At 35.7% G+C, this 21,937-nt stretch overlaps 1 protein-coding gene across 11 annotated transcripts in view; it reads left to right on the forward strand.

Moving 5' to 3' along the window:
• Nucleotides 1-21,937, forward strand: part of ADK (adenosine kinase) — a 563,972-nt gene that overhangs the window by 433,982 nt on the left and 108,053 nt on the right. For 9 of the 11 annotated variants that reach the window (XM_003813003.5, XM_034930883.3, XM_055093029.1 and 6 more), the window contains 2 exons: nt 10,109-10,144; nt 21,224-21,338. In XM_003813003.5, coding sequence (XP_003813051.2) covers nt 10,109-10,144; nt 21,224-21,338 — 151 coding nt within the window. The remainder of the gene's footprint in view (nt 1-10,108; nt 10,145-21,223; nt 21,339-21,937) is intronic. The other 2 variants (XM_008965554.4, XM_055093031.2) reach the window with 1 other exon arrangement.

Here is a 21,937-nt window from a genome sequence, read left to right on the forward strand (position 1 = left end):
ATAACATAAGAGTTTTTAGACACTAGACAATACTGGGCAGTGATCCCTGAGAGAAAATGAATGAGGCATCCCTACAATTTCCATAGCATTCTGCCTAGATAGCTTCCAGTCTGTAGTCTGCAGGAAGGAGATCCAAAACAGAAAGAACCCAGTGGCCCAACTGAATGGAGACAAAGCCAAGGTGGCTAGAATTTGCATGAGACAGTGCGAGAGAAGACAGAGCTCCACAGAGATAGAGCACACACACTGGATATCTGCAGAGGGCTCCCCTTGATTTTTAAGCCAAGTACTGAACCACATAAGTATGCTAGGAAACTACTCAGGGACAGGGATAAAGCCACTGGAAAGGAATAAGTGGAACATTTCCTGAACTCAGATAAGATTAATAATAGTTTATAGCCCCAATAATCACAGTGGAAAAGCCTCTAATAAATTGGACATCTTTTTTAGTACTCAAAAGAATATTGCATCAGTTGGGGACAATATTAGCTCTAGATTAAGAGCTGCTCTCATCTCACCTAGTAAAGCTTCTAAATAAGCTTGTAAAGAATCAAGTTGTTTTTGAGTAACCAACTGAATTTCAGAGTAAAGTTAGGGCCATTAGAGTAGCCCTGAAAATATATAATGAGAAACAAAATATTTGATATGGTTTGGCTGTGTCCCCATCCAAATCTCACCTTGAATTCCCACGTGTTGTGGGACCCAGTGGGAGGTAATTGAATCATGGGAGCAAGTCTTTCCCATCCTATTCTCATGGTAGTGTATAAGTCTCATGAGATCTGATGGTTTTAAAAAGGAGTTCCTGGCCAGGCACGGTGGCTCACACCTGTAATCCCAGCATTTTGGGAGTCCAAGGCAGGTGGATCACTTGAGGTCAGGAATTCAAAACCAGCTTGACCAACATGGTGAAACCCCACCTCTATTAAAAATACAAAATTAGCCAGGCATGGTGGCACACGCCTGTAATCCCAGCTACTTGAGAGGCTGAGGCAGGAGAATTGCTTGAACCCAGAAGGCAGAGGTTGCAGTGAGCTGTGATCATGCCATTGCACTTCAGCCTGGGCAACAAGAGCAAAACTCCATCTAAAAAAAAAAAAAAAGGAGTTCCCCTGCACAAGCTCTCTCTCTTTGCCTGCTGTCATCCATGTAAGATGTGACGTGCTCCTCCTTGCCTTCTGCCATGATTGTGAGGCTTCCCCAGCCACATGGAACTCTAAGTCCAAATAAACCTCTTTCTTTTGTAAATTGCCCAGTCTTGGGTATGTCTTTATCAGCAGCATGAAAATGGACTAATACAATATTCTACACCTAAAACATAAAATTCATAATGTCTGTTATCCAATCAAAAATTACCTTTCATTACCTGAGAAAGGCATTGTTAAAAAATAAATAAGTAAGCCAGGCACAGTGACAAATGCCTGTAGTTTCTAGCTACTTGAGAGGTGGAAACAAGAAGATAGCTTGACCCCAGGATTTTGAGGCCAGCCTGTGCAACACAGCAAGACCCTGTCTCAGTCAATCAATAATAAATACACACACACACGTATATATAACCATTCATGCAAAGAAGCAGGAAAATACAACCCATAATGAGGAGAAATATTAATAGAAATGGATTTAGAAATGATACAGATGTTAGGATTTGTTGACAAAGATGTTAAAACAGCATTTCTAAATATATTATGTATTTCAAGAAGGTAAATAAAAACATAATCCTATTAAAGAGTAATGTGGGAAATGTAAAAAAAGACCTAATTTCTAGAAATAAAAAATACCATGTCTGAGGTGAAAAGTTCACTGGGTAAGATGTGGCACTACAGAAGAAAAGATTAAGGATCTTGAAGACATAGCAATAGCAATTGTTCAAAATGAAACACCTAGAGGGAAAAAAAGACTGGAAAAACAAGCAGTGTCGCTGTGAGCTGTGAGACAACTTTAGATGATCAAATATATAAAGACTACGGATGGGGCAGGGAGACAGAAAAAATATTTGGAGACATAAGGGCTGAAATTTTTCCAAATTTGATAATAACTGTAAACCCACAAATCCAAAAAGCTCAACAAACCAAAAGCAGAAGAAACACTGAAAAGCTACACCAAGGAACATAATCAAATTGCATAAGATCAGTAATAAAGAAAAAAAACTTAAAGTAGCTAGGTTTCTAAAAAAAACAACAACAACAACAAAACTACATTACATACAGAGAAACAAAGATAAGAATAGCAGCAGTCTCCTCAACAGAAACAATGCAAGCTAGACCTTGGAACACAGAAGGAAAGAGATTATTAACCCAGAATTCTAGACCCAGTGAAAATACCTTTCAAAAAAAAAAGCAGAATACTTTTTCAGACGTATAAAACCTGAAAGAGTTCATCAGCAGGAGACCATTCAGAAAGCCTCAGATCTAAATGCTGCCTGTAACAATTACCTGCTGTATGGCCTTGGACATACTTGAATCTCTCTGAACCTTCAAATTTTCATCTGTAAGATAAAAATAATGCTAATTTTTAGGGGTTTCGTGAGAATCCAATGATAGAAAGGAAAAGAACTGACATTTGTTGAATGTCTTCTTTATACCAACCACATAGTATCTCATTAAAAATGGAAATAACCTGCCTGGGCAACATGGCAAAACCCTGTCTCTACAAAAAAATACAAAAATTAGCTGAGCATGGTGGTGCATACCTGTAGTGCCAACTGTTTGGGAGGCTGAGGTGAGCCTGGGAGGTTGAGGCTAAAGTAAGCTGTGATCCTGCCACTGTATTCCATCCTGGGCAACAGAGTGAGACCCAATCTCAATAAAAAAAATAAATAAATGCCGGGCGCGGTGGCTCACGCCTGTAATCCCAGCACTTTGGGAGGCCGAGGCGGGCGGATCATGAGGTCAGGAGATCGAGACCATCCTGGCTAACACGGTGAAACCCCGTCTCTACTAAAAATACAAAAAATTAGCCGGGCGTGGTAGCGGGCGCCTGTAGTCCCAGCTACTCGGGAGGCTGAGGCAGGAGAATGGCGTGAACCCGGGAGGCGGAGCTTGCAGTGAGCCGAGATCGCGCCACTGCACTTCAGCCTGGGCGACTGAGCGAGACTCCGTCTCAAAAAAAAAAATAAATAAATAAATAAATAAATAAATAAATAAATAATAAATAAATAAATAAAAATGGAAATAAAATTCCCAATAATAGGGCTACTATCCTAACATTTTTCTTATGCTAGCCTCTTTCTTCTTGTTCTTTAATACTAAAAACTTGGGTTGTTCTGAAAGAAATTAGTCTAAGTAGCTTGTCTGTCTTACGTTTTGATGAAGCACTTTTTCCTAACTTAATTTGTTCTTTAGTTACCAGATTAAATATGCTTAAAAGTGGGAATGAACAACTCTCCTTGCTAGAATAGACAAGTCAGTTAATCACTTTGTGAAACAGTTAAGTTTCTTGTAAACTACACTTTATTTTTTTGCCTGTGTTTTGGCTGCTTGATTTTTTTCAGTTATGTTTATTGAGGTATAATTTATATACTGTTTATCTAATTTTTATTATAAACCTATTGAATAGAGGCATGAGTGTCTTTATAGCTATGCATTGCCCCATAGAGTTTTTGGCACTCAATAAAATGTTAAATAATATTTTTATTCAGCATTCTGTAGACGGGAAGCATATGGTAATAAATGTCAGAGCACAGGTTGAAAATCTCCAAAAAGTTATATGATATATTCTTTGGAAAAGCTAGTAGAGATACTTTTGTGAATGAAATTTCTCTTAAAAGGGGTTCCCAGACTCACATTTTATGCAACAAATTTCTCCAGCTTCAGTTACTTTATTTACAAATTAAAGTTTTTCCTTATCAGAAATAATGCATAAGTTAAAATAGTATAATACTAACGTGGTATCATAAGAAAGTATATAAATGGTTTGATAGATAACATAAAGTAAAGGTAACTCATAGTTTGAAGGACAGCATGAGAAAATATTTAGAAGCTTTAGCAGTATAAGTCTTTATGTTGTGATATATTGTATGAAAAGAAATACACAGTGGATAGTTCTTTATTGTTAAATTTCAGCATGACTTAGTTATGTCACTGCTACAGCTGTTGCAGACATTCTAGTGGTAGGAGACTTTGACTCAATATTGTTTTTCTCACCTGAGGATTCTAGCACTATTTAATACTCTTATTTTAGTGTCAGAAACAATCATTGCTTCAGAATAACAGAAGACATTGTGAATTGAAACTTCAAATAAATTTCATGCAAAGGATAATATCTCCTGGTTAATCTGTGTTGAAGAAATGGTTGACCATAATCAGGTATACAAAGCCATTTAGATAGCATATATCTAAATTTTCTTTCCAGAATTTGCTTACCCTCTGATTTGCTGACCACACTTGCTTTGAAGTTTTGGTTTTTGTTGTCTTGCTGTGTTGCCCAGGCATGTCTCAAATTCCTGGACACAAGCAATCCTCCCACCTCAGCCTCCCAAAATGTTGGGATTACAGGCATGAGCCACTGCACCTGGCCACTTTGAAGTTTTTATTAACATAATTTGAATGTGAAATTACCTGAGTTTTTCTTGTTAACCTCATATATAAAATGTGGGGTAGGGAATCCAGGCACTGCTTACTTAGCTTGGTGCCTCTGGCTCTCATAAGACTTTTAATAAAGGTGTCAACCAGGTTTGTAGTCATCTTGCTGCTCAGCTAGGGGAGGATCTTCTTCCAAGCCCACTCATGTCCGGTCACAGGCCTCAGATCCTCACTGGTTATTGATCATGCACCACTCCATAGTCCTCACAACATTGCAACTTATTTCTCCTAGAGCGAGGGCTCAGAGAGAGAAGGCTTGTGATCAAGAAGATGAACAAAACATACTATCACTTTTGTCATATATTTGTTAAAGCAAGTCACTAGGTCTAGAGCACATTCAAGGGGAGGAGAATGTACAAGGATTTGAATACCAGGTTCAAGGATCATTGAAAACCATTTTGAAGACTGCCTCCTACACATATAATCCACAGATGGGACAGATCATTAAAGTACTCTAGGTGCTCTGACACTCATTTGTTTATCCTGAGATCTTAACAAGAACTTGAATTCAATAGGCAAAATGATTTCAGTTTCACATAAAGTATTTCATTTATTCCTAGCAACAATGCAACGAAATAGGTATGGTTAACCCCAATGTTATTGATGAAGAAATTGATGTACTGAGTGACTGGCTCAAGATTACATAGCAAATAATTTGTAAAACTGGGACCTTAGTGTAGGCCTTTTGATTCTAGACCCTGTACTCTTTCCATTGGCTATAATTGCTTCCTACCAGTACTATGTTGCACTTAAAGCCATTCAAGGAAAATATTATACCTCTAAATTTATATACAATTATATGAATTTTTATTATACAGAGATTTTTATACATATATGTAGAGAAAGACAGACACCCCCCTGTCTTAAACTCTAACCTATACCACTCCGTTTAGGAGTTATAGTATTATTGAGTCAAAGTCTAATATCATTATAAGGCCTGTAACAGCTGTAGCAATGACACACATGTACACAGATGCTAGCAGCCTAAAACTACACTTAGGAGGTAAATGTTTGTTGCATGGAGAGATGAAGAAGCAAAGTAAGAAAACAGACCTGGTCTGGTGGCTCCATTCCCCCTTGGCTTGTCAGTATACAGAAATCATTGTGTTTCTATATAACTAGTAACAAATAATTGGAATTGCAGTGAGTATGGGCAAGTTATGGTTTTAGTTTAATATTGATTATAGATAATTCTACTTTATAAGTAAGAACTTGTGTTATCAGATGAAATATAGAGAAAGTTTTCTCCTCCATAGTTGTCTTTCATATACGCAAACATGCACTTGAGTTTCTTTCCTTTCCTGCGTAATCTGAGGATTGTGCTTTTTAATAGTGGCTTGCTAATCCCTTTAAATAGCTCTTAATGTAAGTATTCCATAGTTTTCATTAATCTGATTAACATAGTTTTTCCCTAACCTCCATTCAAAAACTATATTTGGTTGTTGTTTTACCCTGGTTGCTGAAGCAGCAAGCCTACTGCAAAACCTAAGTGGTGTGGTATAGATGAGAGTCTAAGACTTTAATTATATGTCATTTTATTCACAACACTCAATTCCAGGAAGGAAAAAATGGGTCTGTTTTTGTAAAGGACATATTATGTGAGTATCATTCATTGTAAACCAAAAATGATACTGTATTATAGCATAGACAACAATGAGAACTGATTCTGAAAGTGTGACCTGACTGAGAAACTGAGTAATAGTGAAAGTTATCAAAATGGAAAAAAAGCATTAATGTGAAATCCAGCCTTCTCAGAAATACTCTTTCCTGGCCTGTTTAGTTTTGCTTTTGTTGCTTGTCATGCATGAATGAAAGTGCTGTACTCTCAGGGGAGCAGGAAAGCCTCTGTGTCGGTTGTTTATTTCCTTAATCCCTCCTCCTTTGTGATTTTTGATGTCAGATCTAAAATGGAAAGCCTGTAAATATAATGATTATCACACGGATAATCACCTGCATTAGGAACCGCCCTGCTTTTCTATTCTAACCGGAGCTGTTCTCCACATGTCACATCCACTCTGTGGTTGGATTTTAACCTGACTGCTTCATTAGATTTGTGAAACTCAGTACGAGGTGCCCTGGGGCAGCACAGATGGGGACTTGCTTGTTTTCTTTTCTCACTTTTACTGCAAAGGCACACTAAAAAGTCCTTTTCAATTTAGTGCGATCAGTTCACTTGGAATTATCTCTGATATTTGGAACCTGTCTTGCTCTTCTGCCCACCATCTATGCCTATTCTTTCTTCCTTACTTTCTGACCTAATGTCTTTTCTTTCTGCCTCTGCATGTCATGAATCTGACAACTAAAATTCTGCTTAAAATTCTTACTGGGTCACACTGTTCCCCCATGTTGTTTTGTTTGTTTTGCTGACAGGGAAAAATAAATGTTGTTCCATCATTGTACCTACAAACACCTTCAGATCAGAGGTTAGCTGTGGGAAAGTCTGCAGTGATACGAGCCAGCTGCCTTCTCTAATGGAGTGACTTGGGGCACCAGTCCAAGATCAAAAGAAGGTGGGAGGAAGTCAGAAGATAAGATCATTTTAAGCCACAGAACAACAAGCTTAGCTTTTCTAGTGATAGGGCACAGCTCAGCAAACCTGTGTGAGGGGGCACTAAGACAAAAAATTGAGTTGACTTTTTTTAAGTACATCTTTCCTCAGTCAGAAATATGTTGATGCTTGAAATAGTTTACAGACATGGAAGTGTCCTAGGGCCTGGTTTCCTTAAAAGATAATGATTTGACATTTATATATGTGTCTTCTTGCAGTTAGTCAGCTCCATACCATAACAGATCACAGTTAATTTTTAAAAATAATTTTTTTGGGCTGGGCATAGTAACTCATACCTGTAATCCCAGAACTTTGGAAGGCCAAGGCAGGTGGATCACCTGAGGTCAGGAGTTCGAGACCAGCCTGATCAATATGGTGAAACCCCCATCTCTGCTAAAAATACAAAATTAGCTGGGCGTGGTGGCACACGCCCGTAGTTCCAGCTACTCGGGAGGCTGAGGCAGGAGAATACCTTTAACCCAGGAGGCGGAGGTTGCAATGAGCTGAGATCGCACCACTGCACTCCAGCCAGGGCTACAAGAGCAAAACTCTGTCTCAAAAAAAAAAAATATATATATATATATATATACACACACACACACATATTTATATACACATATATACATATACACACACATATAAATTTTTTAGTTAATTTCTTATATTTGAGCAAAACTGGACATTAAAAAAATTTTACTGTATGTGAATTTTGAGCATTTATGGCTTAGTGCAATTTTAGTCCTACACATTCTTCCTTTGAACTTTGTCTTACAGTCCCCTGGGGTTCTCTCATGTCTCTGATGAAGTTCCATATAAATAAGTGGTTCTAGTATAGCTTTTTTGTTGTCTTTTTCATATAAGAATTTCCTTGGTTCAGAGTGACAGCTTGGGAAGCACTACATCAATAGCTTTTGAACCTTATCCTATTCCTTGATATCACCGCCAGCAAATGTTACTGACTATGTGATGTACAAAGTTCTAACCTTGCTTGCACAAATTGACCAGTTGTCAAGATCAATATTTATTTGCTTATTTTTGTCTACATGAACTAAGGGTAACTTGGTCAGGCTTATGTTTCTCTAGTAAATAGCGTAAGGAGTTGTACTTTCAACTTAACACTTCCTGTTGACTTCAGTGTTTAGCTGTAATCATACATTTTGACCTTTCTAAATCCTCAAAATGGTTCTCTAACCTATATGTTATTAGTACATTGGACCATAGGTGCATACATGTATTTTTTTCCCAATGTTTTCCCAAATTTCTGCTGAAGACACTGACTATACTTTCTGCCTTACATGGCTTGATGCTACAGTCGTTTTAGTTGAGTTGGATCTGCTCACTACTCAGGCTCAAATCCCATCCTTCTATTAATATCTCTTGGCAAAGATAATTTTGGAAGAATGTAAGTTAAGATGTAGAGACTCTTGACAGTTGTCTGCAGTTTTTTTTTTTTTCATTTTCAAGAGGGAAGTAGAGTTGAAAAGTAATATTGCCTCCCTTTTCTATCTGTCCTAAAATTAAAGTATAAGCACAAAGAGTGAAGAAAGGGAAAGGATTTGATTACACGTATGTATTTTTGTCATTTAGTAACCTGTTATAAGAGCCTTAGGGTATATAATAATCATTAGATTGTGTCCTTAAGATATTTAAAATCTAGAAGAACTTTGCATATTAAAATTTTTTAACCATACATATTTTTAATGCTCAACTATTGTTACCCTGTCATCTTATATTAAAGAGGATTTTTGGACTGTTTATTATAAAAAATTTCAAACAAAAAAGGAGACATTGGACCCCTACATAGCACATACATCTAGATTTAACACTTGTTAACATTTTGCCACTTTTGCTTCATTTTAATTTTTTTCTGCAGTATTCTAAAATAAATTACATATATCATGACATTTCATTTCTAAATACCTCAGGATTCATCTTAAGAATTAAGGACTTTTAAAATCAAACTGATAATTCCTAATATTACCTAATTTTCATTTCAGATTCAAATTTCTCCCCTTGTCCCAAAAATGTCTTTTATAGCTGGTTTGTGTAAACCAATTAAGGTTTATACATTGTTCTTGGTCATTTTCCCTTTTCTACTTTATCATTACATTGACTTGTTAAAAACATTAAGCTAGTTGTCCTACAGAATGTCCTACCCTATGAATGTTTTCAATTGCTTTCTCTGTGTATACTTTAACTTGTTCCCCTATCCTCTGTATTTCTTATAGACTGCAAGTTACTGGACTAAAGTTTTGATTAATTCATATTAAAGTATTTAGGTTAGAATACTTTATAGGTGATGCTGTGAACTTCACACTGCATCACAACAGAAGGCAAAGAATATTTGGTGATCCCACTATTAGTGATGATAAGTGATAGCATCGATCACTGGGTTAAAGTGATGACAGCTTGATCCTTCCATTATAAAGTTATGCTTTGCTCCCGTGACCAGCATATAATCTGAGATACTTTGATTCCATGGAAATACCCAGTTCCCTATCATCCTTTTTACCCAATGAGTTTAACATCTACTGAGGATCCTTGCCTGCATAAATTTCGTTATGAGGATTGCAAAAAGATGATTTTTCTGAATTTATACATTTATTAGCAGGCATTCTTCTCTACATAAGAGCTTTTTGAGAGGTATTGTTTTAATTAAAAACACAACCACCAGCATATTCCTTGGATTGTCTTTCTTTGCTGAGGTCAGAACACCTGAACTCACTGTGGCAGCTACAGTAAAAACATGTACTACATCTTCTTTATTCCAACTTGTGAAGTGTGTTGACATTAGGCTGCCTTTTTTATTATTATTATTCCAAGGGAAAAAAGAAATCTTTATTGCTGTAAGAATAAAAATTGAACTATGTGGGTATATTGAGATAATTGTGTAAAGAAGAAGACTGAATGAGTTTCAAAAAATGGATTATTTCTTCATTACCGAGCACTTTATAATTAACTGTTCTTTTTTTTTTTATTTCAGGAAGCTGCCACTTTTGCTAGAGAGCAAGGCTTTGAGGTGAGTTAACCCACAATTGCACACTAAACAGATCCTAAAGGTTTTTTCTAGCTGATAATGAAGTTCTTTTGGACAGTGATTGATGTGCTATTATACTCTCAGAGCCTCGCAGCAGTTGCCATGGAAACTTGGCAGTCGTCATGGTTTCTTTGTTCTGCCAGCACAGTGTTATGACGCACTCTGCTAGGTCTGCACCCAACATCGCCTACAGATGTTATTTATTGAATTTTGAAAAGCCTCTTGGGAAGCCAAGAGGTTGGGCACGGTTTCAAGCTGCCTCTGCAGATATGGGGCCTGTCAGTTTGTTCAGTTAAAAAGCTACCTCATTAGCTGCATTACATTTCATAAGGATTCACTGCTAAAGCAGTGGTGGAACAAGACTAAATAATGAAATATAATGTCGTTTAAATAATTTCAGCCCTATCACATGTAGATTATCATTATGCAAATTAATTTCTAAAAGGTTGTACTTAACAGTTGTTAGGAACTGATTAATTTAAATCCTGCTTTTATAAACTTACTGTTTGAACCTATCTTTTCTTCTCTCTCCCTCTTTTTTTCTGGGGAGATGGAGGTAGCATAAAATATACATACATTTTCTGAAATAAAATATCAATAATTGGATATAATTTCTAGGTCCTAATTCTGTTTTCCTGATATAAGTGTTATCCTGTCAAGATTCAAAACTCCATGTGGTTGTTGTTGGCAAAACTGAGATAACCGTGTTTTTTATCTGTATAATACCCCTCTTCCAACTGATTGTTAGAAAACACTGACTAATATGAACCCAGGTTAACTGACAGAGAATTAACTAAGTTGGAGTTGTTTATGACTATGATATTTATTGAGTGAACTATGTAGAATGCTGTGTTCTTACAGCAACTTAAAGTGTTACAGGGTAGTAATTTTTAAAAATTTAACCACAGCCGAAATGTAGGAACTTTCTTTTTATTTGCATATTCAGTATTGTCTATCAAACAGGGAAGAGGTGAGTGGTGATTGAATAGTATCAGTAAGGACTAGTAAGCTCACTTTGAACTCTAGAGAAAGATATTATATGAGTTTGTGAAACTCTTTTTAAATGTAGTAAAGGCAGATTATCAAGCAGCAAAGTAATACATGTTCATGTTATTCATGTCATCAGACTTGACAAACGAGACATAGAGCTTCCTCTTCATAGAGGAAAGACAAGGAACATGTGATACAGATATTCTGTTCTGAAGATCCTATAAAAGAACTACTCCAGAGTAGGGAAACTTGCTTCTTTGTACTCAATTATTAGGAGCTGTGATAGTTTCTTACAAGTTTGCTTTTTTATGCTTTACCATATTATAGTAAATCTAGGGTTAAGTCACATTTAGAAAAAGGATTTCCAAGTGGTGGGTTTTTTTCTAATTTAAGTTTCACATTTTAATTTCCCAAACTGGCGATTATATGTAGGACAAAATGTAATCACGGGAATATTCAATTAAAAAGTCAAATGTTTTGATCATGAGAATATAAATAAAAATTTTCAGGAATTTTTTAAAGTTTTACTTATTTTAAGTTTTAATATTACAAAAATTATATTATTTGTTGATACATCAGAATTCTCCATAGAAGAAAACTTTCAGAACATACATTTGTATCCTGTCAGTTTACTGTGTTACTATAAAAATGTATTTTTGGTTCTATAAAATAACCAATTTTGCAGATGCTTAGAAATATAATTTGTTATATAACAAATGATCATGATCCTGTAGTATCTACATAGTTTATTAAGCCTGATTAATACTTTTATTTCCCCCTTGAGCTACTTGCTTTTCATGTGCCTGGTTTACATTCAGTCATAGCAACAAACTACTTTTTCTATTTTCCATTAACTAGCACTATATTCACCTTTCCATTAGTTCTTACTTACTGATTCTTGAATTGTTTTTGCCATAAATCTGCCATAATTGATTACAGCATATAAGCAAAATGATAATGATTATAATCACATACCTTATTACCTCCTGACATAGCAAAACTGCTCTGTCAGTGATATTGACAGTGATATGTTAGACTAAATAAAGCACATAGTGTCTTGATGTGTCTCTTCGTAGATTCCCAAAACCATCACAAGCATTGCAGAATATATTTGAACCATGAGTAGGGTACCCTCAAATAGATATTTTTAATCAAATGTAATCCATGTATGGAACACTATCTAGAGAAATTCAATGATTTTATAATGTCACTAAAGTTTCCTAGGTCATTAGACAGAAATGGCAAAGCATAGGTTTGAAACTTGGTATTCTTAAGGAATAAGACAAAAATAAATCACTTTATCTTAATAGTTTTCTGTGTGAAAATGCATTAATACTCTTGGCTAGTGTGACAAACTAGACAAAAATCTGCATTTTATCCCTTCTAACTTTAATTTTGACTCTAAATTTGGAGCATGAATGAGAAGAAAGAAGTGAAAAGATTAAAAGAAAGGAAAGGTGAGTATTTTTTCCTTCCATCAGTGCCGCTGTCCTACCCTCATTTTCTCCTATAAATCCCAATCAGTTCCAAAAGCCACTGAGTATTGCCACTAGTGATCTGGCTGCTGACAGACCAATCCAAGCGCCTCTAAAAATAACCAGTGTTTATTCGTCAGGAAATATTCTCAGTGGCATTGTTTTTTTTTTTTAATTGATTATTATTCTGGTTAGCTTCTCTGCAAATTTTACTTTTAAAAAAAAAAATCTTTAAACTGAATTCGGCAGTTTTCAGTGAGAAGCAGCAGCTTAGGAGAGCACTGGAGAATGAGATAAAAACTGGAGCTGGGCAGAACACAAAGCATAAGAGAGGATTTTTTTATATATATATAGGTGATGGAAAATTGCATAGTGCCTGATTTAAATGACAGACCTGCTAAGAATTTAAAATGACAATTCTTGGGGTAAAAAGTTTTATAAGGCCTTTTATTATTCTAGAAAATCAGTTCAGACTGGAGTGTGTTTTTAAATCTAGCTTTTCTTGAGCCGAACTGATTAAATGTTCATATTTTTAGAACATAAGTAAAAATAAGGTGCTCAAAAGCATGTTTCATTATAAAGCCTTTTTTAAACTATTGAAAATTGATTTAAATAAAGTGAAGGAAATACCTCCAAACCTAAATATATATATTCTCTATCTTTTCATTGTCTCTGCAACTGAGTAAATGACAAATGATGAAGAGAATTCATACCTTCTCTATTGGATCATTTATTTCCTTTTACTCCAAGTAATAAATTTTCATTTTTTTTTTAATTTTAGATCTCTAAGAATAATACTTCTGCTCATAGGGGAAACAAAGCAATCCTTTTCCCTTTTTTCACTTCCTCCATAGCCCCTGACTACCCAGAAGATCCTAGACTTGTAGTCTTTCTCTGACCAATGAGGATTCTTTCATCTTACACCGCTGAAAGAGAAAAGTATGGAATTGTGCTATCCAATACAGCATCTACTAGCCACATGTGGCTATTTAAATTAGGATTAATTAAAATTAAATAAAATTTAAAACTCATCGCTTCTTGGCCTTTTGGCTAAGATCAAATGTAAAATTTTAAATTCAGTCCTTCAGTCATACTAGGCACATATTGAGTACTCTATAGACTATGTAGCTAATGACTACTTTATTGGATAATGCAGGATAGAACATATGCATCGTCACAGAAAGTTTCATTGATCAGCATGGATAGAAAGTCTACAGAGAATGTATTCAGGCAGTGTTGATTACCAAAGAATTACCTTAGGTGACTTTTAGATTCCTGTGTTCTTCACAAATATAAATAGTGCAATGAATGATCACTCAGAGTTTCAGAGTTTCTGAAAATAAGACCCTAAATCAGGCCCTGCTGGCTAAGAGAGTGCAGTGTTGTATTTGTAGGTGCCTGAACCCCAAAAGAGGACAATTTTAGAACAGTTCAGTTAAGGGAAAGCAATAAGCTAGTCTTCTAATTCTCTTCATTTAATCATTTATTTATTCAACAAATATTTACTGAGTTCTTACTATGTACATACCACTTTGATAGACCCCACGACAAGATGGAAGTGACCAGAGAGTGTACCATGAAAGAGAATGTGGGAAGGGTTCCCATTTTAGCTATGATGGCTATGGAATGACCCTAAAAATATGAATATCTAGCAATGACAAAAAAAAAGCGACACAAACAGCAAAACAAATTTCAAACAGAGAGAACAGGACTATAAAAGTCTCTGAACGAGAGAGAACTTAATGTACTATGTACTCCAGGAACTGACAGAAGGCCAGTGTGACTGGAATGGAGTTAGTGGGGACAGAATATGAGATCAATCTGGCACTGACACATCATATAAACAGCATAACTATTAAAGGAGTTTCTATTTGGAAAACAAAACAAAATGGTATGGCTAGATGACTCAATGTGTGGAAACACTACAGTTGGTTTTCTACAGAACTAGGTAGACTGTGACAGGATTGCTTAACCTTTGTATAACCAGCTGGTTAAAAATAGAATAAAGATTTTCTTTATCCAGTCTATCATTGATGGGCATTTGGGTTGGTTCCAAGCCTTTGCTATCGTGAATAGTGCTGCAGCAAACATATGTGGGCATGTGTCTTTATATCAGAATGATTTATAATCCTATGGGTATATACCCAGTAATGGGGTTGCTGGGTCAAATGGTATTTCTTGTTCTAGATCCTTTAGGAATCCAGTTCATGTTCTTTGCATGGACATGGATGAAGCTAGAAACTATCATTCTCAGCAAACTAACACAGGAACAGAAAGCCAAACACTGCATGTTCTCACTCGTAAGTGGGAATTGAACAATGAGAACACATGGACACAGGGAGGGCAACATCATACACTGGGGCCTGTTGTGGGGTGGGGGGTTGGGGAGGGATATCATTAGGAGAAATAACTAATGTAGATGACAGGTTGATGGCTGCAGCAAACCACCATGGCACGCGTATACCTCTGTAACAAACCTGCACGTTCTGCACAGGTATCCCAGAAATTAAAGTATGATTAAAAAAAATTTCTAGTAATAGTAACACTACTAGTAATTCAAATGAAATGTAGTTCTACCAAAATAATAAAGTTGTGTGTAACAGAAGAAATAAAAAAAAAGAAATTAAAATGCTACATCGGAAAATACCTATTTCATACAAAACAAGGAAGTAAAGAAGGGATAGAACATATTTTTTTTAAATATGACATATGGAAAACAAATAGCAAATGGCAGATATTAATTCAACTGTATTAATAATAATGTTAATCTGGAGTAAATAATATGATAAAAAGGCAGAAATTCTCAGACTAGATAAAAAAACTGAGGTCTAACTATATGCTGTCTGAAAGAGATGTATCTTCAATTCAAAGTTACAAATAGGTAAAAAAAAAAAAAAAAAAGAATGAAGAGAGTATGTTCTTTGATTTGGAAGACAATGTGATCACCAATGACAATAAAACCATATTTCTACATTTATAAAATGCTTCACAGTTTATAAAACCTTTCCCAACATATCATTAATACATTCATACTTGCACAAACCTTGAGAGATAGGTAGGGCATGTATTGCCATATCAGTTCAACAGATTAAAAAAATAGGCTATATGGCCGGGTGTGGTGGCTCCCACGCCTGTAATCCCAGCACTTTGGGAGGCCAAGGTGGGTGGATCACCTGACGTCAGGAGTTCGAGACCAGCCTGGCCAACATGGTGAAACCCCATCTCCCCTTAAAATACAAAAAAATAGCCAGGTATGGTGGCAGATGCCTATAATCCCAGCTACTTGGGAGGCTGAGGCAGGAGAATTGCTTGAACCAGGATGTGGAGGTTGCAGTGAGCTGAAATTGCACCATTGCACACCAGCCTGGGCAACAAGAGCCAAACTCCATCTCAAAAAAAAAAAAAAAAAAAAAAAAAAGGCTCTATGACTTTTTCAAAGTCACATAGCTAATACATTATGTAGCCAGAACCAGAGCTCAGCTCTCTATGTCTGGTGCTCTTTACTATAAAGCACACAGCTTTCTCTCACACATTCTAACATGTTGGAAGAGGAGATTAGATTTCAAAATGATTTTGAGAAATGAAAAATACCTTTTTTTTTTTTGAGATGGAGTCTCACTTTGTCACCCAGGCTGGAGTGCAGTGGCGTGATCTTTGCTCACTGCAAGCTCCGCCTCCCGGGTTCACTCCATTCTCCTGCATCAGCCTCCCGAGTAGCTGGGACTACAGGCCCCCGCCACCACGTCCGGCTAATTTTTTGTATTTTTAGTAGAGACGGGGTTTCACTGTGTTAACCAGGATGGTCTCGATTTCCTGACCTCGTGATCCGCCCGCCTCCGTCTCCCAAAGTGGTGGGATTACAGGCGTGAGCTACCGCGCCCAGCAAGAAATGAAAAATATCTTGGAACTCAAAAACTAAAATTCAGCCAGGCACGGTGACTCACGCCTGTAATCCCAGCACTTTGAGAGGCCAAGGCAGACAGATCACCTGAGGTCAGGAATTCGAGACCAGCCTGGCCAACATGGTGAGACCCCGTCTCTACTAAAAATACAAAAATTAGTTGGGTGTGGTGGCGGGCACCTGTAATCCCAGCTACTCAGAAGCCTGAGGCAGGAGAATCACTTGAACCCAGGAGGCAGAGGTTGCAGTGAGCCAAGATCGCACCATTGCACTCCAGCCTGGGCAACAAGAGCGAAATTCCATCTCAAAAAAAAAAAAAAAAAAAAACCACTGAAATTCGCTGGAGTAAAAATATGAGCCAAATTAATTACGAAAAAATAGCAAACTTAAACACAAGATCAGGAATGACTTGTGAATGTGGTAGGAAAATGGTTTAGGATGAACATGCTATAGTTTTGTGATAAAAAAACAACAAAAAGCACATTGCTAGCATTTATGGAAGCACTATAATAATGGTTAAGTGTATTATCCTTGGAGTCAGACTGTGGGTGCTAGTCTGTTCTCCACTACTTGTATTTATGACCTTAGGCACATTACTTAATGTCTCTGACTCAGTTTCTTCATCTATAAAATGGCATATTGTATTAGTACCTACTGCCTAGAGTAGTTCAGATTTAATGAGTACTTTATTTTATTGATTGGTTGATTGATTGTTTTGAGACAGCCTCACTCTGTTGCCTTGGCTGAAATGCAATGATACGGTCTCAGCTCACTGCAACCTCTGCCTCCTGGGCTCAAGCAATCTGTAGATTCAATGCAATCCCTATCAAAATTCCAATGTCATTCTCTCTCTCTCTTTTTTTTTTTTTTTTTTTTGAGACAGGGTCTGGCTCTGTTGCCCACGCTGGAGTGCAGTGGCGTGATCTCAGCTCCCTGAAACCTCTGTCTCCCAGGCTCAAGCCATCCTCCCACCTCAGCCTCCTAAGTAGCTGGGACTATAGGCGCATGCCACCACACCTAGCAAATTTTTGTATTTTTTTGTAGAGATGAAGTTTTACTACGTTGCCCAGGCTAGTCTCAAACTCCTAGGCTCAAGCGATTCACCCGCCTCCGCCTCCCAGTGTGCTGGGATTACAGGCATGAGCCACCACGCCTTACCTTAATGAATACTTTAGAGCTTTATACATGGCTTTTAGTTTCTTCATCTATAAAATAGGGATAATAATAGTACCTACTGACTAGAGAAGTTAAGATTTAATGAGCACTTTAGAGCTATGTACATGGCTCACAGCTCAATTTTATGAGCTTTCAACTCATACTTCTTACTCCTCCCTGTCTTCATCTTCTTCGTTATAGATACTATAATTGAATGTTCCATACTCAAAACTCTTGAAGCCCTTTCTAGCGATTTTGGGGCAACCTAAGTATGTAACCATTTTAGAGAGTATTAAAATGAGAGTAATTAGAGGAAATAAATTAATATTTAAGTTCTTAGCATGTGCTAAAATTGCATTAAGCTATTTCACTTACCTCATCTTCTTTCATCCTCACAACAATTTTTAACTTTTTATTTTAAAATAACTTTAGTCTTAGAAAAATTACAAAAATAGTACAGAATTCCCACATACCCTTCACCCAGTTTCCCCTAATATTAACATCTTACATAACCAAAGTATAATGAATAACAGAAAATTAACATTGAACTACAATAACTGAACTATATACAGGCTTTATTCTGGTTTCAACCGTTTTTTCTCTAGTTTCCTTTTTCTGTTCCAGAATCGAATCCCACATTGCATATTTGTCATGTCTCCTTAGTCTCTTCTAATCTGTGACAGTTCCTCACTCTTGTTGTTCATGAACTTTATACTTTTGAAAATTATTGGTCAGTCATTTTGTAGAATGTCCTTCCATTTGAGTTTGTCTGATGTTTTCTCATGATTACATTGAGATTAGGCATTTTTGGCAGGAAAACCACAGAAGTGATGTTCCTTTCTTGGTGCATCATATCAGGGAGGTACACAGTGTCACAGATTCTTATTGCTGGTGATGCTAAACCTTTATCACTAGGTTTAGGTGGTGTTTGCTAGTTTATCCTCTGTAATTCCCATTGTATTTAATAAATATCTTGGAGGAGATACTACTTTGGGGCTATGGAAACATTCTATTTTATCCACTAATTTTAGCATCACTAAACTAATCTATCTGGCTTAAGGTGATGTCTGTCAATTTTCTCTACTATAACATTATGATTTTTCCTTTTGTAATGAATATCTTAGGGGGACATACTTTGAGACTGTAAATATCCTGTTTTCTTTAATTTTTGCCCACTAATCTTAGCATACTTATCCCTCAAAATCTTTTAATGTGAACATTTTCTTAGTTTTGTAGATGAGGAAATGGAGCTTAGAGAGGTTTATTAACTTGCCCCAAATCATACAAATAGTAAATCCAAGCCTGTCATATTCTAAAAGTCCTTGTAATTTCATTGTTTGTTAAGATGTGTGAGCTTAAGTGTAAGGGAGAAGAACCTATTGGGGACAGAGGAGAGGAATTACTGTAGAAGGAGAAATAAAGTTTTACATACATCTGGGAAGAATTATGTTTTGTACTTGGAAAGTTTATTTTGTCCTTTAATTGCCATTTTATGAGGTTTAATTTGAGACATAAGAAACGTTTCTTTGATTAAATTACCAAAGCTATCAACAAAATATGTCTTCTCACAGGGTTGGTAGAAAGCAACCATGGAATCTTATTCTTTTTTTTTTTTTTTTTTTTTTTTTTGAGATGGCGTCTTGCTCTGTCACCAGGCTGCAGTGCAGTGGCATGATCTCTGCACACTGCAACCTCTGCCTCCTGGGTTCAAGCGATTCTCCTACCTCAGCCCTCCCAAGTAGCTAGGACTACAGACACGTGCCACCATGCCCAACTGATTTTTGTATTTTTAGGAAAGACGGGATTTCACCATGTTAGCCAGGATGGTCTTCATCTCTCGACCTCGTGATCTGCCCTCCTCGGCCTCCCAAAGTGCTGGGATTACAGGCGTGAGCCACTATAACCAGCCAGAATCTTATTCTTAATTTATTCCTTATATCACCTTGAAGAAAGACTTTCTTTTAAAGAACATCTAGTACATTCATAAGATTCTGCTTTCAAGATGATAAAGTGAATGTGTTTGTCTCTTATCTTTATTAAATATGAGCTGTACTTAATCACAAGCAAAAATCCTATAGTAGTAAAATATATTTGTGCTAAGGAAATTGCCAAAATATACATGAGTCATTTTAATTATATGTGTACACTTATTTAGGTGAGTGAAGACATTGCATGGCATTTTTTGGTCCTTTCAGCTGTTACTAGTCATTTCTAAAAGTCTGTCTCCTGAAACTGAGGGAATTTCTTCTCATCTTATCAGAGTTCAGACTTAGTTCTGTTCTAAAATAAGCAACTGAAAGCGAAATAGTCAGCATGTTTGAAGTCAGCAGCACTGTCCTACTACAAATGGCTATTCTTTTCAGAAACAACTGTCCTCTAGAAGTCATCCTGTTAGGTATATTAGAAGCTTAGCTTCATATATTATCTGGAATTTATTAAATATTGAGTGAACAAACAATATAAAAATATTTCACCACAAATTGTCATCCCTTTAAAAATGCCAGTTTCTGGTGACGTTTGTAACGATTGCAAACCATTGTGACTTGTCTGCTTTGCTTGCCTAAATGTTCTCTCTCATATATTCTGTTTGTTCTCTTATATATACTTTATTTATGCCACTCAGCTATATTTCCCCTCTGATAGGTGTTTCTTTCTCTATAACTATTTGAAACTTTGCATAGTGATAGAATAAACTAGTTTTGTTAGCAAAGCCCAAAACTATGGACAGTTTTAAAAGCCCACTGAATACAGACATGGATTTCCAAATTATCCAAAATGGTTGAAAAGATGATTCTAAAACCTCTGCCTTTAGCTCAAGAGTTAGGTTTCAAGATTTCAGAAAACTTCAATAAAGATTTCAGTAAAACTTTATGGCCTATGTGGTGTGAAAAACAGCATCAGAGTTTGACAATTAGTTTGTCATTTTTTAAACTTTATCTTTTTTAAAGAAAATTAAGTCTTTGTAGGAAAAGATTAGCATTTCTTTCTCTCAAATCAGTCCTTTGAAAAATTGACATTATAAGAACTGTATTTTTTCCAAAGTCAGCATAATTATGTTCTGTAAACCTCTAAAATAATTAAATTTTCCTCTTTATAAAAACCTCTCTTCAATTGGGAATTTGAAAACTGCCTGGATATTTGCTGATACTTAGTCATTGTTAATAATTTTTGAAGTATGATAATAGTTTTGTGGTTATGTTTATCATTACCTTTCAAAGATATATACTAAAACATTTATAGATGAAATTATGTATAGTTCTTGGAGTTTACTTTAGAATAATTTGAAAAGCAAGTGGATGAGGATATAGGTGAAATAAGATTCATCATACATTTTAAATTTGTGTAGATCATTGATGGGTTCCTTGGAAATCACTGTGCTATTCTATTTACTTTTGTATATGGTTAAAGAAATTGTTAATGTCTCTTAATAGATATGCAGGTCTCTTATTTTGATCAATAGAAGCTAAATTGTTAATCTACTAATAAAGTTTTGTTTTATTTTATTGGTCATGAGAATTTTTTCCTTCCTTCTATTAATAGACTAAAGACATTAAAGAGATAGCCAAAAAGACACAAGCCCTGCCAAAGATGAACTCAAAGAGGCAGCGAATCGTGATCTTCACCCAAGGGAGAGATGACACTATAATGGCTACAGGTACATGTGGGAAATGTGTGATGAATCTAGTATTATGGAGATTAATCAATTACAAAAAAAAAAAAATTCTGTATTCTTTCTATTATAATATATACAATATACATATACAATATATATAAAATAAAATATTTTATTTTAATAAATACTTCTACCCTGTATCTCAGTAGAAAAGATTTCATGTTCAAGAAGATAGTTTATTAACATTTAGTTAAATAAACCACTTTGATATAATTTATTTACTTAGTTATCTTGGGGATTTTGTCAATCAAGAAATATCTTTCCTGAAAAAAAGAATACATTTCATTTATAAAATACCTGCACTAGAGTAAAATAAATTTACTCAATTATGAACAAATAAAATCCAGAACTAAGTTACATTTTCCATTTTTCCTTCAAGAAGAAAATCTCATTTTTTGTTTTATTTCACCATCTATTTTATAGCACTCATAAAACAGGAATTTCATCTAGTAAGCAAACATGTTATTGATTAAAATGATTAATAGTGTTAATATGGAGCTACCCACTATTAAAACCAAAATATAAATGTTTTAATTCTGTCTGTACCATTCAGATTAAAACCAATCAGTTGATTAGTTATT

This window comes from Pan paniscus, chromosome 8 (genome assembly GCF_029289425.2).
Source record: "Pan paniscus chromosome 8, NHGRI_mPanPan1-v2.0_pri, whole genome shotgun sequence".
Taxonomy (NCBI): Eukaryota; Metazoa; Chordata; class Mammalia; order Primates; family Hominidae; genus Pan; species Pan paniscus.